Source organism: Alosa sapidissima, chromosome 1 (genome assembly GCF_018492685.1).
Source record: "Alosa sapidissima isolate fAloSap1 chromosome 1, fAloSap1.pri, whole genome shotgun sequence".
Taxonomy (NCBI): domain Eukaryota; kingdom Metazoa; phylum Chordata; class Actinopteri; order Clupeiformes; family Clupeidae; genus Alosa; species Alosa sapidissima.
In genome coordinates, this window is record NC_055957.1 from 32,637,808 (window position 1) to 32,653,514 (window position 15,707).

The following is a 15,707-nucleotide window of genomic DNA, read 5'->3' on the forward strand; positions in this document are numbered from 1 at the left end:
TTGGTGATGGGCGGCCATGGGCCTGAACTCTAATGTAACAGTATTTTCCCCAGAGTAACAAGCTAACTAAGATAACGGAGTCCCCCACGCCCGGTCTTCTCTGTGGTCCATTAAAACCTGAAGTCATTTCCTCATAGAGGTGTCAGAAATGCTCGTCATCAACGACATTATGACAGACATTTTGTTCTCTCCCGTTTCCTTTCAGACATACACCAATTTCCATTTCTCTAATCAACAGACTTTGAAAATCATTTCCATCTGACAAAAGTGAGGCAGGCATTTCTCACGCCCCAAAGCCGTTGCACATCTAGTCACACTGTGCAGTTTTTAAAGGGTTCCGTGGAATTGTTCCGTCAGGATTAGTCTAAATCCCTGCTGTTCAAACATACCCACACAATGCCTTGACTTTAACTGACATTTTAGTTTCTCTTGGCTAGGATTTGTCCCCTATGCTGCCACACCACTTTCAGTATGTAGGCTAATGAATAATGAACAGAGCACCCCTCTAGTAATGGCCCGATACCGATACTGGCATCGGGGATCGGGCCGATACTGGGCCCATATACTCGTACACATAAAAATTCCCCGATACCACCCACCGATACATAGTTTCCCCTAAATTATTGTAGCCTCTACACGTTCATGAAGCCTACTCGCGAAGCGTAGCAGCTATTTCAGTTTTTCACTTAAAGAACATACAACAAGCTAGATTCATGTATCTGCATTGAATGCAGCTAATACCCTTGCACATATGGTTTTCTGTTTTAACTATAGCTCACCTAAACTATGCGTGAGTGTAGCCTAGCATACAAAACAAACTCCATGGGGTTTCTGTTTCAGTAGATAAAATGTTGTTTGCATAGTGTTTTGTTATCACACATTTTGGTCGTTTATACTGAGAAATGTTACCTTCCCTGCCTGTATTTCAGTCCAAATAGTTACATTAGTTGGATCATTTAATTATAGTCCCCATATGCTCCAAGACCAAAGTCAGCGCCCAATTCACTTCTACTTTATCTGAAGTCATAAGCAACAGGCAGATCCAAGTGATGTGCGAAAAATTACCACTTTATTCAATGGCCAATAGTTTAGACAATGCATAAGTCTCGTTCACTAACTCTGTTTTGGCAGAAGCATCTTCTCGCTTTACCTCTCGCTAGGTAGCCGCTTGCTCTAAATTCTTAAAGGAGCCACACCAATTTTACAAAGGTCTCTAGAACTAACAGTAGGGTCACATGGGATGTTTTGCTGCCCTGTCATATTTTGCTGAGAGAGACAGTGCAAAAATAATCTAGTTAATAATGTCTTTAATTAAGATATGGACACAGTGCCAGTGTGGAGGCATGTTTTAGACAGAATTGTTTTTTTGTTTGTTTTTTTGTTTTGTTTGAAAAAGCCTGATATTATATATTTTATTTGATACTCATTCTCATAAGCGAAAACACACACGCAGAGTAGCGCACATATACATAAAAGCAAACGCACACATGCACACACTCTTTTACATACACAAAAGTTGCAAGAGAAGGGGATGGACTAGGAGGTGGAGACAAATTGACTCCAGTGATAGCGCTACATCTACAGTAGTTTCCTTTATGCTTAAAGCTGCAGTTGGTAAGATTTTTTTGATCATATTCACTGAAACCGACACTATGCTCCGACAGAACAACATAAATCAGCCGGTTTTAGAAAAAAACTGGCGCACTTCTACCTCCACCTAGAGCATGTTATTTGTTTTTTAAAAATCCACAGTTCCCGATTCTTCTGGTCCAACCAGAGTAGGGATGTGTGCGATCTGACTGTCAATCACAGTCTGGTGCAGTTTGGTGCACACTGACAAGCACAAACTCGCTGTGTGTGTTATGGCATGCAATGCTGATGGGTTGAGTTGTCAGTATGTTGGCAAGGTATCTTATCTCCTTTATGCTTAAGCAGGCTAATTAAGATTTAAGAAGTGAAGATTTCCTCCGAACTTGGGAATGTGTATGTGAACGTTTGGGATGGGCTTGTGTGTAGATTGTAAAAAAAGCTAAAGAGCAGGTCAAAAGATAAAACACACATAATTCCATGTGAAGGTGCAGACGTCTCAGGTGGTTAACCCCCAACATGCCCAGGAGGCACAAGACACACAGCTAATGATCTGGGGTTGTCAGCTCACTGATACCGTGACCTCCTTGATTACTAACATGCTGACACTGATTGAGCTCTGCAGAAGCGACTCATCATCAGTTCATCACACTCATATTGACTTTTGGAATAACCGTAAAACTCACATGGTTGACAAAGGCTCGCTGGCCACTGTGCCAATGTTTGCTGTGTTTTGTGTACAGTGTCAACTTTTTCACTTTATTTATGTATGTATGTATGTATGTATGTATGTGTGTATATGTATGTATGTACTTACCTTTTTATTTATTTATTTGCAGGGCCGTCATGTCAAGACCGGTCAGCTGGCGGCTATCAAGGTCATGGACGTGACTGGGGTGAGTGTGCCTTCTGCTCCATCCCTCTGAGTCCTGACCATTTCCACATCTAAAGCCTCACACCATCATTTCATCTTTCATCCCATCTTCCTGTCAACATCTTCATTTCTCCATCCAACCTCTACCTATCCATCTCTCTTTCTATTTTTCTCTCTATCTATCCATCCCTTTTTCTTTCTCTCTTTCGATCTCTTTGTCCTCTTTATCTGTCCACCTATCTATTGATTTATGGATTTCCTGTGTCTTCCGATCTCCCCCTGTATCGTGCTGCTCTTTGTGACGGCAGGTTTGGGAGGGGCTGCCAGAGAGCATTGTTGTGTATGTCGCTCCTCAGATGAATATTTCAGGCCCTCTACCCCTCTCTCTCTACATTATCTCTCTCTCTCTCTCTCTCTCTCTCTCTCTCTCTCTCTCTCTCTCTCGGGACGCGTCTCTGTGAGTCTGTGCCTGTGACGCAGCGAGGCAGCATGAGTCAGCGGGTGCCCATAACCTACTGGCACGCTTTCATCTTCGCCCACGCACGCGCCCATTCAACCAACCCCTGGCTGCCTGCCGCTTTTGATAATATTAGACATTATATAAAAAAATCGCTTATCTGAGTCACGGCGCTTGTCACAGCGTTGTGCCTCTTAGATAATATTTGCGAAGCTGCCGCCATCAGCCTCCCAGAAACATGCTCCTTTCCTCAGTTGATTTCCCCAACACATCCTGAGTGAAAGCCCTGCTCCATGAGTTCAGTTTAGAGGCCTCAGTTGTGATGGACGGTTTGATGGGCAGCAACAGTCTCTGACTCAGTCAGACTCCGACCACTGGCTGTAGTTTGTGTGGGCTTTGTCCCAGCGAGACGCACCTCCCCTAGCCTAGAAGCATCCATCTTCACCTGCCGACCGCCGCCGTCGCATTCTAGCCCAGCCCCAGCAGGTCCCTCCCTCCACCAGGTGGGGTGGAGTCCTGAGCCCTAGCCCCGGAACCTGACTCGGCCAGATGGACGACCTGCAGCAGCCCTGCTGAAGGAGCCCCAGCTGAGTCAGGATCCATGAGCAGCCGCAGCAGGAGGAGGAGGAGCAGGAGGCTGCTTTTGATGCGACCCCTGATTTGCTCTGCTCTGCTCCGCGTGATGATTTATGCTCTCCACAGGACTGCGGGCCCAGAGTAAATGAAAGCTCGGCAGATCTTATTGTACTGCATTATTTCCTGTTGATTTATCTATACAATAGCCCATTGAGCGGGAAACCATAGATCAATGTTTTCCTTGAACTTTGTCCTCCTCACTGTGCGTATGTACAGCTCTAGAAAAAATGAAGAGACCACTGCACATTTTTCTGATGTCATCGTAAGGTTTGCTGAGTGACATTCGAATGAGTTGACCGTCATATTCAAATGTGCAGTGGTCTCTTAATTTTGAATATGACTGTCAACTCATTCAAAGGTCACTCAGCAACAGTAGGATGACCTCAGAAAATGTGCAGTGGTCTCTTTTTTCCAGAGCTGTATGTATGAATGTGTGTCAGTCTTAGCGGCTCTCCATGAGGACCTACAGGATGGACAGAGGTAGAGGAAGGACGTTAGGAGAGAGTAGTAATGTGCTGCAGTTAAAAATGACGCTGTGTCCAGTGCATTCAAGGTTTGAAATGTGTCTCCTGGGGGTTGTTAGCTGGCCTGGAGGTGCACGTTAGAGCTATGAGTCTAATGGCTTTGAGATCGGCTAATCTGCAGACCCCTGACCTGGCCCCATCTTCCAACAAGGAGGTCCAGCACAGGCCAGTTCCCTTGTGCTGAGAAACGAAACAACGCGTTGCTCATCAAGCACTGTGGTGGTTACATCATGTTGTGGGCTATACATTACATGGAACAACGTGTGTGTCGCAAGCTGTTGCATGCAGTCCATTACAGTGTATGAAGATGATTTGCTAAATGCTCCCATGGTGAGCCACACATGCCAGTAGTGATGGATGCCACTGTTGCAGGATGAAGAGGAGGAGATCAAGGCGGAGATCAACATGCTGAAGAAGTACTCCCACCACCGCAACATCGCCACCTACTATGGTGCCTTCGTCAAGAAGAACCCACCAGGCATAGATGACCAGCTTTGGGTAAGTGATTGTGTGTGTGTGTGGTTGTGTGTGTCTACATGGGTGTGTGATAAATGATAACAGGTTATGTTAGACTTCCGCTTATTCGGTACATGGTGTTGGCATACAACTGAGATTTTGTAGTCAGGCCTTTTGTCTATTCTTCCGGTGCTGCCTAGCCTGTTTGTGGGTCTTACCGGGTCCTGTATACCCTAATATAACATCTCCTGGGACCACCGTGGCCTCTGCTGCCCCCGAGTGATGTCCAGGCGCCTAATTACCCTGTCGAGAGCTCTTTCAGTCCAGATTTGGAAAGAGGGGCTTTTAGCCGCCTTGTGTGTGCTGTTGGGAGCGAAGGCTGCTGGGGCCTGAGTGCAGTGTGCAGTGTGCCTGCGGCCGCTCGGCTACGCTAATGAAAAGTGCTGGAGAGCATGTTAGTACTGTGCCCACTCAGGCTGCTGCTTGGAGCAGCAATTATGCCACTACTTTTAGAGTGAATGTGTGTGTGTGTGTGTGCCTGGACAGTGTTGCTCTGCATTCGCGTGGTATCTACCTTTAGAGTGGATATGAATGTGTGTGTGTGTGTGTGTGTGTGTGTGTGTGTGTGTGTGTGTGTGTGTGTGTGTGTGTGTGTGTGTGTGTGTGTGTGTGTGTGTGTGTGTGTGTGTGTGTGCGCGTGGGAGACTGGGAGACTCCGTTCTGCAGCCATAAGCCACGTAGGACTCTGATGGACAGTGTGCGGTTGAAAAGGAGGATGCCTCACTGGTTGTCCCTGCGGTGCAGTGGCCACAGAGGATGGGATGATTTAGGAGGGGAGAGAGAGAGAGAGAGAGAGCTGAATGAGCCAAGGTGTGTGTACGCAGTGTGCCTGTGTGTGTGTGCGCCTGGGCAGTGGTGCTCTGCGTGTGCGTGATATCGATTGGAGGATCACTCCGTCCGAGCAGCCGAGGGAGAGTGCCTCGATTGTCTGCTATCTGGAGGTGTCGCGCCAAACCCCCCCCCCCCCCACCCCCCGTCAGCAGCTGACGGGGTAATTGTATTTGCTTTATCAGCAGTGGGGGCGGCTGGTCTGCCGATAACGAAGCTCGGAGTGCGAGTTAAGGAGGGGGTTGGGGGTTAACCACGCCGCGCCAGTGAAGAAGGAGCAGCCAGTTCGACCCATCTCTCTGTCTCTGCAGTCTTGATGGATGGATCAGAGACGGATGACATTCTGACCACCGTACGGGCCAGCCCCGTCTGGACGCCACCTCGGCTGACGCTTATTGCCCCTCATCCCTTCATTTGGTGTTCATCTCCTGTGTATGGTCACGCTGAGATAGCAGACAGAGACTGGTGCTATGGGTGCAGTGTGGAGCCTCCTGGATGCGTTGAGTGCATTCACTGCGCTCCTTTAAAGCAACACCAAAGAGTTTTTTGTACCTTAAAATAATGTTTCCAAAATCGTTTCAGTGTTTCATAAACTTGTAACAGGGTGAACGTCACTTCTGCATTCGCTTCGCAGCCCTCTATCGGCTATAACCACACTGTGTAAGTTTGCCGGATCGGGTAGCGGATCTGTAGTTCGATGGAATGAGACATAAGAAACTACAAATTTGACTTGCGTTTGATGTCGCAATACATCGGACTTTCATACTGTAAATCATGCAACATACTGTATTCTACCTTGTCTGTGGACATTGTTGTTTGCAAAGCCGGTGCTGGATAAACAAGACAGACACTGACATAACTTTGCTTCTGAGGTCACTCTTTTCTGAGAATACCAGTGGGAATTGAGGGGACTGTATATCTGGACTTTAGTCTAAATCTACAGTTGTAATGCTTTGAGTTTCACTTGTAATGCTTTTGGAATTGAGGGGATTGTATATCTGGACTTTGGTCTAAATCTACAGTTGTAATGCTTTGTTACTAAATCCTCTATAGGTAAAGAGGTTTACATGCTGCCAGGTTCATAGAAGGTAACAAACAAAACTGCATGTCTTCTTGTTGGCTTTTGTCTGAAATTCTTTTGAAATAGAACTTTATACTCGTACGAGATGCACTATTGTCTGCTGTGCTGCATCATTGACCACGGTGTGGTCTGACAGAGTCAGACTCACAAAAATAGTTCCAGTCTAAGATGCACTTCAGCTCAGCAGGCTAGCTCTGTCAGCGGTGGCCTGAAATGATATCACAGTTCCCCTTTCATGACCAGAGATAGAAGAGGGGAAAATCAGCTGGCAAGGAGCAGAAGTCTAAAGTCAGGAGAGACACGTTACCAGAGAGAGAGAGAGAGAGAGACTCTTTAATTTAGCCCAGGGAGTCTCGGCCGTAAACGTTGGGGTGTCTGAATGCTTTATACATTAGCTGGGGCATAAACCTGGAGGGTGTGAGATGGCTGACTGTCTGAGAATGAGTCACTCTGAGTCTGACAATCTCGACAATAAGCACCGATCAATTTCTCCTCCTGTTGTCAGTTATTTTTAGCATTTCTACACACTGCACTATAGTATAGGCTATCATTCACTTTTTCTCTAGCGCTGCCAGCCCTTTTTATAGGCTGGGAGCCAGTGAAATGCTAACGCTAATGTTGGATGAAAGAGTGACGTGCTGTTTGTGACATCCATCCGGATTTTGGGATTTAGAACATTTCCCATTCTATTCTAGCAGGAGGATATCTGCCCAGAAATTGATTCGGTAACAGCAGATCTGCCTCTTCGGCAGGCGAAGGCGAAGGCAAACTGAAGGCGCATGAATAATGCATTTTAACTCATGCTGCGTCTTCAGCCGAGGGCGCTTCTCCGAGCGAGGACATTTGCTCTGAGCTGGCTGCACACACGCCATGCCACCCAGACCAGCGCTCCCCTGCCTGCCGGAGGGGGAGAGGCCCGTGGCCTCCTCCTGTCACTCTCGGGGCTCTGGCCGAGTGGGTAGCGTGAAAAGGCTCTGAAGGCCATTACGTGGGGAGGGTGGGACAGCTGAGGGGGTCAGGGAGCAGGGTGGACCTAAGGGCTGAGAGAGAGTGTGGTTGGGCCGAATGAGGTTTAACCACCCCCATCTACTGTTAGCAGAAATCTAGTTCCAGGTTATTGTTATTATCCTGTGTGTGTGTTTGTGTGTGCTGTTTTACCCCATTTCTATAGATAAAGTTTGTGAAAGAGCGCGAGAGAGAGTGTGTGTGTGTGTGTGTGTGTGTGTGTGAGAGAGAGAGAAAAATATGTATGAGAGTCTGTGTGTGTGTGTATGTGTGAGAGAGAGAGTGAGTGTGAGTCCCTCCCTGTAGCGAGCTGCTGGGCTGTGAGACTCCTGGCGCCTGTAGGGAACTCACACTCACCCTCTCTTTCTCACACACATACACATGCTCACACACACACTCTCTCACACACACACACAGACACACACTCTGGAGGAGAGGTGTCTGAGCAGTGGTGCTGAGAGGGCTTGGCAGTTGCCCTTTTCACCAGAGCCTGGTGTCGCTTGGCCTTACAGAGGCTCGCCGCCTCCACTAAGCAAAAGAAGCCCGAGGAGGTGAATGAGCCTGGATTAGCTGACGCACTCCTCCTCTTCCTCCTCTTCCTCCTCCTTCTCCTCCCCGCCAGCACCCTTTTGTACTATCAAAACATATTACTGGGCTATTTCACATCATGTTTGATGATGGCAATTCTCCTTTTTTTTCCACAGTTGGATATTCTTTAAAAGCCTCTGCAGGCAAATGACAATATAATCTTTTTCATTTAAGTCGTTTTTCCTTGTTTGAAGTTTCATCAAAGGGGGAATCAGTACAAATGAGAGTGTGCTTTGGAAATGTCACACTCCTGTTTCAACATTGCATCTCTCACAGCGATCTGTCAGGCTCTCCTGCAGCTGTAATGGGCTTTCTAAAATGCTCTCTCACCTGCTGAACTGCCGCTGTGTGTCCGCCAATCTTCACTTGTTCTGAATCTGTGCTTTCGTTGTACAAATCGGTATGCGGCATAAATAGCACTGATAAAACAACCCTGCCCAGTGACCTGATATAAACTCGAGTCAGTCATATTTTATCTTGTCAAAAGTGTCACACGTTGCACTTAACCAGACAGTTCAGAGCAGAACAAAACATTGTGTTGCCTCTTGCATCAAATGATTGCTTCACCCAGAGTTTGATGAACAGGTTTTGACCTCCAGTCGTGCCCTCCCCGTGCCCTCCCTCTGTCGGCTCGTTCATATTCATCGGCTTGTCTTAGGTCAAGTCCCCGTGTGCATATGTATAGCCTACAGTGGCAGCCATGAGATAAATGCGCCCATTCAAGTCCTACTTGCGTTGAAGGCAAAGATATTTATCATTCGTTTTTATCAGTAAACGGGCCAAAGTCTCTGCTTTGAATAGATGAGAATATGCAACTCCTGTGTTCATAAGGGCTGCATCATTCTCTCCCCTCTATCTGTGCTCTCTCTCTCTCTCTCTCTCTCTCTCTCTCTCTCTCTCTCTCTCTCTCTCTCTCTCTCTCTCTTTCTGTTGAAATAAAGAAGTTTGAACATATGCTGAGTAATGCACTCCATCTTTGTTTGCCACTTCTTCTTGGTGTTCATTTGGTTTTGTTAGTTGGTGCTGTTGTTATTTGTTGTTTTTGGAGTTGGTGTCTGGATTGCTTTGTTGTTTTTGGAGTTTTGGCTATAATGTGGAAAACCTCACTGATTTAGATTAGTTGTTAGGTCCACACACAGTGGACAAAGCTCAGGAACTTATGTGATATTATGTGATCATGTGCGTATGTAGGCTATGTCTGTCTATCTCTCTGTTTACTATTTTCAATGTCATACTCAGTCACACACACACACACACACACACACACACACACAAGAGAGAAATGCTGATGTGTGCCTCTACTTGTACAGCTGGTGATGGAGTTCTGTGGGGCGGGGTCAGTGACGGACCTCATTAAGAACACCAAAGGGAACACTCTGAAGGAAGAGTGGACCGCCTACATCTGCAGAGAGATCCTGAGGGTATGTCTTTCTTATTTTTTCTCTCTCTCTCTCTCTCTCTCTCTCTCTCTCTCTCTCTCTCTCTCTCTCTCTCTCTGGGTTCCCATTTAACTCATTTGCATTCATAACAATTTGGATAAAGAAAATGTGTATCTGAGTGAGTTTCCATCCACGGTGTTACATGGATTGAAAATGGATACTCCTTATCAAGGAGTTCTGAACAGCTGTTTTTCCTCAAGCATAGCTTACCACTTACAACCGTCAATCCACAGTTAATCCAACCCTGTCTGGCCAATCAAAGTTGGATGTGCATTAGAAGATTTCTGTGAAATTTCTGTCTCCAGTCAGGATGTCATAATGGATTGGTCAAAGTGTGCGTTAAGACATTAAATTGGAACGTCACTTCGGTCTGTTTATGAGCTCCTTTCTCCTCTCCCTCTATCTGTCGGTCTCTAGAGCTGGGACTTGGAGGACTACTTTCAGCACTTGCATAAATCATTTCCCCTCAAACATCATCTGTCAAGTTTATGGCCTTCCTCCTGATTATAATCATGACTTGATTGTTTAATTAACGACTCAATTTCTTACGAAAAAAAAAAAAAAACCCGATATGTGCTGAATCCATCAGAGATGTCTGGACAATTAGTGAAGTTCCATTGCTCATGTCTTTATGACCAAACTCTCCTGAGTGCTCTGTGTTGTCCCTCCCCGTCTAAGAGAGATGTAATGGGAGAGTGTTTGCCATTTCCCTCTCACGTCCACAGCTTGTCCTCTGCCGTGTCTCCTTGGCATTTGTGTGTCTCCTCACGTTTCTCTGTCTCTCTCCAGTCTCCTCGTGCACTATAATTGAATGAGTGTCATCTTCTCTCTCTTCTCTCTGTTCTACAGGGCCTTGCTCACCTCCATCAGCACAAAGTCATCCACCGAGACATCAAGGGCCAGAACGTTCTTCTCACGGAGAACGCCGAGGTCAAGCTCGGTGAGCACTACGCCCAGCACCCACACCACACCCCACAGCCCACCACGGTTTAGATCCTATACATCTTCAAACAAATGCCCCCGTTCTTCTGCCCCAGCACGCTCTCAAAGTAGCGGCCTGGGCTTGAAAGCATTTCTTTATGTTTTATTTCTGACACGTTGCCTTAATGCACCCTTCACACAGCATGCCGTTAATAAGACCCGGTCGCACCGACCCAGCTCAAGGCGCACCAATCGACTGATCTCGAGTACATTAAAGCCAAATCAATTTGCACTGTCAAGGTAAATAATTGATTAGCTTTTAATGCTCGACGTGGTGTAAGTACAGTGAGGGTTTCGTGTGTTGCCGTATGGAGGATCAGGCGGAGATTTGTACCTGGAGCCTTGCGCGGCATGTTCATCAGAGTGGCACCATAATGTGAGAGCATTTAAATAAATAAATAAATAAATTAAAAATGCAATCTGTTAGCATGGCTGTCTCTCTTGTTGAGTGTTCCCTGAAGCTGACTTGTATTATGTCGGTATGCTCTCCCTCCTGCTGATCTGGGAGCAGTGTGCAAGCTTCCTCTGCTCCCCCCGGCATTCTATCAGGCAGATCTACCGACACATCAGAGGCGCTCATTACATCCCCGTCTACAAGTGAACACAAGAGATTGACAGCTACAATTAAAGTAACATGTAAAGGATTAGTGTAGCCCCCCCCCCCCCCCCCCCCCCCCCCACACACACACACACACACACACACAGTCTCCCCTTCCTCATTCAGCAACACCTAAAAACTGGGTTGCCTCTGGACATGTCTGCAGAGCTAATAATGGACAGCCAATATATTTCTACGCATTCTAATCTACCGGTATATGTAGCTGTGTCGGCTTCAGCAGCGTGACGTCAAAATCACTGTCGAAATCCCCGGGCTCCCTGCTTGGTTGCTGTTGCTGTTGCGTGGCGTTGCGTTGCATCGCGGCTCCCAGTGAACTCCGTTCACCCCAACTGTAATGAGGAGGCAGAGCTGCTGTCTTTACAACCCCCACCCTTCTCCCCTTCCTCATCCAGCTACACCTCTGGACATGTCTGCAGAGCGCGTATGGCCTCTTAGCACAGCTGAGGGACCAAACAGACCGTCTCAAAGCTCTATGCATGAGGCCAGGGGTTTTACTGCCCGGTCAGTAAGAGCAGTCACCTTGGTGATGGCATGGCTTTGGCTCAACTTAATAATGAGCCTGCTGTCTGCCATTGACTGAGACTGGTCACAGTGAAAGGCATGAGTTGAATGGGCTGACACTGAAGTCTTCACAGCTAAAGGTCATCAGTGACAAATGGCCTTACTCTATGCGGTCTCTTTCAATATTATGTGTGCTCACAGTAGCACAATAAAGGGAATAATTAGTAGGAATAAATAGCCCAGTGTCACTGTGTTCTAATTGTGTTGTGCTGATGTCCAGTGTGAATAGTTCCTCTCACTGTGAGCAGTGTGAGTAAATGTTTGTGGTGTTTTGTTGTGGGACCCAGTGGACTTTGGTGTGAGCGCTCAGCTGGACCGCACGGTTGGCCGCAGGAACACCTTCATCGGAACGCCTTACTGGATGGCACCTGAAGTCATCGCCTGCGATGAGAACCCAGATGCTACGTACGACTTCAAGGTGTGCTCTCCCTCTCCCCTCTCCCTCTCTCTCCCTCTCTCTTTTTCTCTCTCTCACTCTCTCTCGCTCTCTCTGTTTCTCTTTCTCTCTGTCTCTCTTTATCTCCCCGTCTCGGTCTCTTACATCTGTCTTTCTACCCTCAGTTTCTCTTCCACTGACATTCAGTCTTTACATTTTTCATAAACCTTTTAGGCTCAGAAGATGGTATTTTAAAAGGGTTCTGTCAGATTTACAGTGCATACTTAATCTCAGTCTCTTAAGCAGAGAGAGAATAGTCTCAATTCCCTGCATACTTGCAGCCCTTCCTGCTCTTCTTTTCTCTCTTCTGTTTCTCCATGTCCATGTTTTTCTGTGTTAATTAGTGCTGGATATAAGAGGAAATATTCTCTCTTCTCTCTGTCTCTCTCTTCCTCCAGTAAGCATCTGTTCGCTCACACACATTCGTATCCCAACCCCCCACATCTTACCCGCTAAAATATTCATGTTCGAGTTCAAGTGGGACTACATGAAAATGGCGAGTGTCGTTATTGCTGTTTTAGGATGTAGCTGAGAGTTTGCCGCTCGCTGACTGTGGATGCTGATGTCATTTCCCCTGCAGGAGTAGCCAAGCTCGGTCTCAAACACTGCCCCAGTGCACTCTGGGATATGTAAAACTCCTGCCTGAAGGAGCAGCATTGTTTCGAATGACTTCCTCAGACACCGGCTGAAAGAGCTATAGCTGATGTCGTACTCCAGATGGCAGCTCTTGCTGCAGTGTACAGATCTCCCAGAACAGGGCCAGAAGAGAGCCAGATCAGAGCCAGATCAGGGCCCTAGTCCACTGTTGTTGCGGACGGGAGTGGAGGCAGAATACCCCTGTGCACACGGTGCTCCCTGTCCCCACAGAACTGGCCAGGGCAGGGGGGGTGTAGGTCAGGGAGGGGTTTTAATGGAAAAGTAACTCCAGTCACATGGAAGGAATCATTCAAAAACTCATTATCCGAGATTAATAACATTGAAGTTATTAAGTTTTCTGCCAAGCCCTCAAGACACAAGAGCTGTTCTGTGGTTGTCTGTGATTGGGAGGTGTTGGTCATTGACAGCTTAGTTTCATGCAACGGTTGAAAACAAACAGGGTGGGATTTAGCCTCGGGGGAAATATTACGTCCCACAAAACAAAGAGGCACTCTGTGTTCATACTTTCTCTTTCAACATGAAAGTATGATCGGGTGGGAATGTGCACGTTTCTCCACGACCTCCTGAGTCTGAGTGGGCATGATTGGATTTATAAGGATAGCTTGTTAAGGGAACACAGACCCTGTGTGTGTGTGTGTGTGTGTGTGTGTGTGTGTGCACACACACACACACTTTGGCCTCCCCCCTGAGCCATCTCCATCCATCATTATGGGCTGCTCATAGCCATACTGTATGTTCCACTGACCACGTTAAGAGATGGCACCGCCTAATCAAGTACATTAGCATCCCATAGCATCCAGCAGCTGCTCAGCTCAGCTGAGACGGGTCTGTTTTGCAGTGGCTTGTTATCACAGAAGGAACGTAATCAGAGCAGCAAATGATGAGCATGGAGCAGGAGAGAGTGTAGATCAGGGTGGGCCAACTTTTTGGCTCAAGGGCCACATTGGGTTTTGAAAATTGACCGGCGGGCCACACATCACACCACATGATGTTTTGACATTGTAAACGTTTTCTAAGAAGAGTGAAAAGCAGTTTGCAGTAAAGCTAACCAACGTTGTGTATCGCAGGAAAAAAATAGTGAGCAGCCTGAACCAAATTAAATGCTTGGCAGGCCGGATTAAAGTGCTTGGCGGGCCAGATCCGGCCTGCGGGCAGCAGTTTGCCCACCCCTGGTGTAGAGTGACTGTAGAGGAAGGCGTCTGGTGCGGCACTCTGGCTTTCTTAATAGGGAGATTAGGGTCGCACCCCAGTGCCCTGCTAAGGTCCCACAGTGAACAGGGCCCATTGTGTTGACTGCGTACTCTGCCTCTTTTGTGACTGTGCTACCCTCCCCCTCTCTCTCTCTCTCTCTCTCTCTCTCTCTCTCTCTCTCTCTCTCTCTCTTCTCTCTCTCCATGTTCTCTCTCTCTTCATGTTCTCTCTCTCCTCCTTGTTTTCTGTCTGCCATTGCCATTTGTCATTGCTGTAATGCTCTTGTTTGTTTTCTCTCACACACTCACTCTCTTCCTTTCTCTCACTCTCCTTCTCATTCTCTCTCTCTCTTTCTTTCTCTCTCTCTTTCTTTCTTTCTCTCGCTCTCTTTGTCTCTATATATCTCTCTCTCCAGAGTGACCTGTGGTCGTTGGGAATCACAGCCATCGAGATGGCCGAGGGAGCCCCACGTAAGTCACAGAGCAGTCACCTGCTGCAGAGTGCCAGAACAGGGCATTAACAGGGGAGAGTGGGGGTGGGGGGTGTCACAATAGGAGGTTTGTCACAGCTGGCAGCCAAGCACACACACACACACATACACATACACATACTTAGGCACTCACTGATATCACACACACAGAGAGAGAGAGAGAGAGAGAGAGAGAGACACACACACACCAGAGGTCGGGCAGCAGCAGCTGTTTTCCTGGGAGTGTGAAGTGAAGCCATGTGGGAGAGAGACAGCTGAGGATTTGGTGTGTTAGTCCTCAGCCAGCCCTGCGCTGTAGAGCTCGGTGGTGGGCAGTGTAACTGGACAGCTGGAGTGACCGATGTGGGTCGTTTCATCTTAAATCTCCTGACCTTGGGGTCAGAGGTCATAAAACATTCCTCAAATCGGGGACAATCACTTACACTGTGTGTGTGGGGGAGTACACTCTTTGTCAATTATTTCTCCTCTATCTCTGTCTCATATGAAGAGAAATCACTTGTCATGTGGTCTCCTGAAAATTGTCCCTTGTGGTACCTTTTACCAGAGGCTCGCACCAGTGTCCAGTAAAGCTCATAGAGTCCTCCTCTACCAACTCTGTCTGAGATGGCGTGAGATGGAGTCTATTGAAACGCATGAGTGGAAAGGTGTCAACTGACATGGTGTCAGTTTTTATTGCTTTGCCAAAATGCAACAGAAGAATAACATTGAAATTAAGTTGCTGAACCAGTTAAACATAGGGTAATTAGTGGCAAATTGGCAAGTTGGAATGAATTGGGTGTGCACTGCAAGTCAAAACAAACCACCCTATGAGACTATCTACCCACAGACACCTGCACACCAACACAGCAAAGCTGCCACTGCCTCATTTTCCCATGACAAATGGATACACACGCTTGTAAGAGGCAGGCTGACCGCCAGTGCCCAAACATGAGCTTTGAATGGCTGCTTACAGATACCATGTACTATTCTGGGCATCCAAACTAGAGTCTTGGAATAAAAAAACACACTCCACAGCACTCATGATGTAACAATGTTCTGTACAAAACTGTGGAAATGTGTGCTCCTTATTGAGATGCTCATATTAGTCTATAATGTGATGAAAGTGAAAGCCATGGGATGCTCTGCAGAAGGCCTCCATCTGACTCCGGTTCTGTGGGCATGTGTGTGAGACACTGAGGTGTGAGGATATTACTTTGGGGTTGCTTGTGGATGCAGGCAGGGGAAATTAAAGAACATG

The 15,707-nt window shown here is 47.2% G+C and overlaps 1 protein-coding gene across 7 annotated transcripts in view; it reads left to right on the forward strand.

Moving 5' to 3' along the window:
• Positions 1 to 15,707, forward strand: part of tnika (TRAF2 and NCK interacting kinase a) — a 95,129-nt gene that overhangs the window by 39,901 nt on the left and 39,521 nt on the right. For all 7 annotated transcript variants that reach the window (XM_042108656.1, XM_042108657.1, XM_042108658.1 and 4 more), the window contains exons 3-8: positions 2,427 to 2,483; positions 4,451 to 4,576; positions 9,407 to 9,517; positions 10,385 to 10,475; positions 11,984 to 12,114; positions 14,396 to 14,450. In XM_042108656.1, the coding sequence (XP_041964590.1) occupies positions 2,427 to 2,483; positions 4,451 to 4,576; positions 9,407 to 9,517; positions 10,385 to 10,475; positions 11,984 to 12,114; positions 14,396 to 14,450 (571 nt within the window). The remainder of the gene's footprint in view (positions 1 to 2,426; positions 2,484 to 4,450; positions 4,577 to 9,406; positions 9,518 to 10,384; positions 10,476 to 11,983; positions 12,115 to 14,395; positions 14,451 to 15,707) is intronic.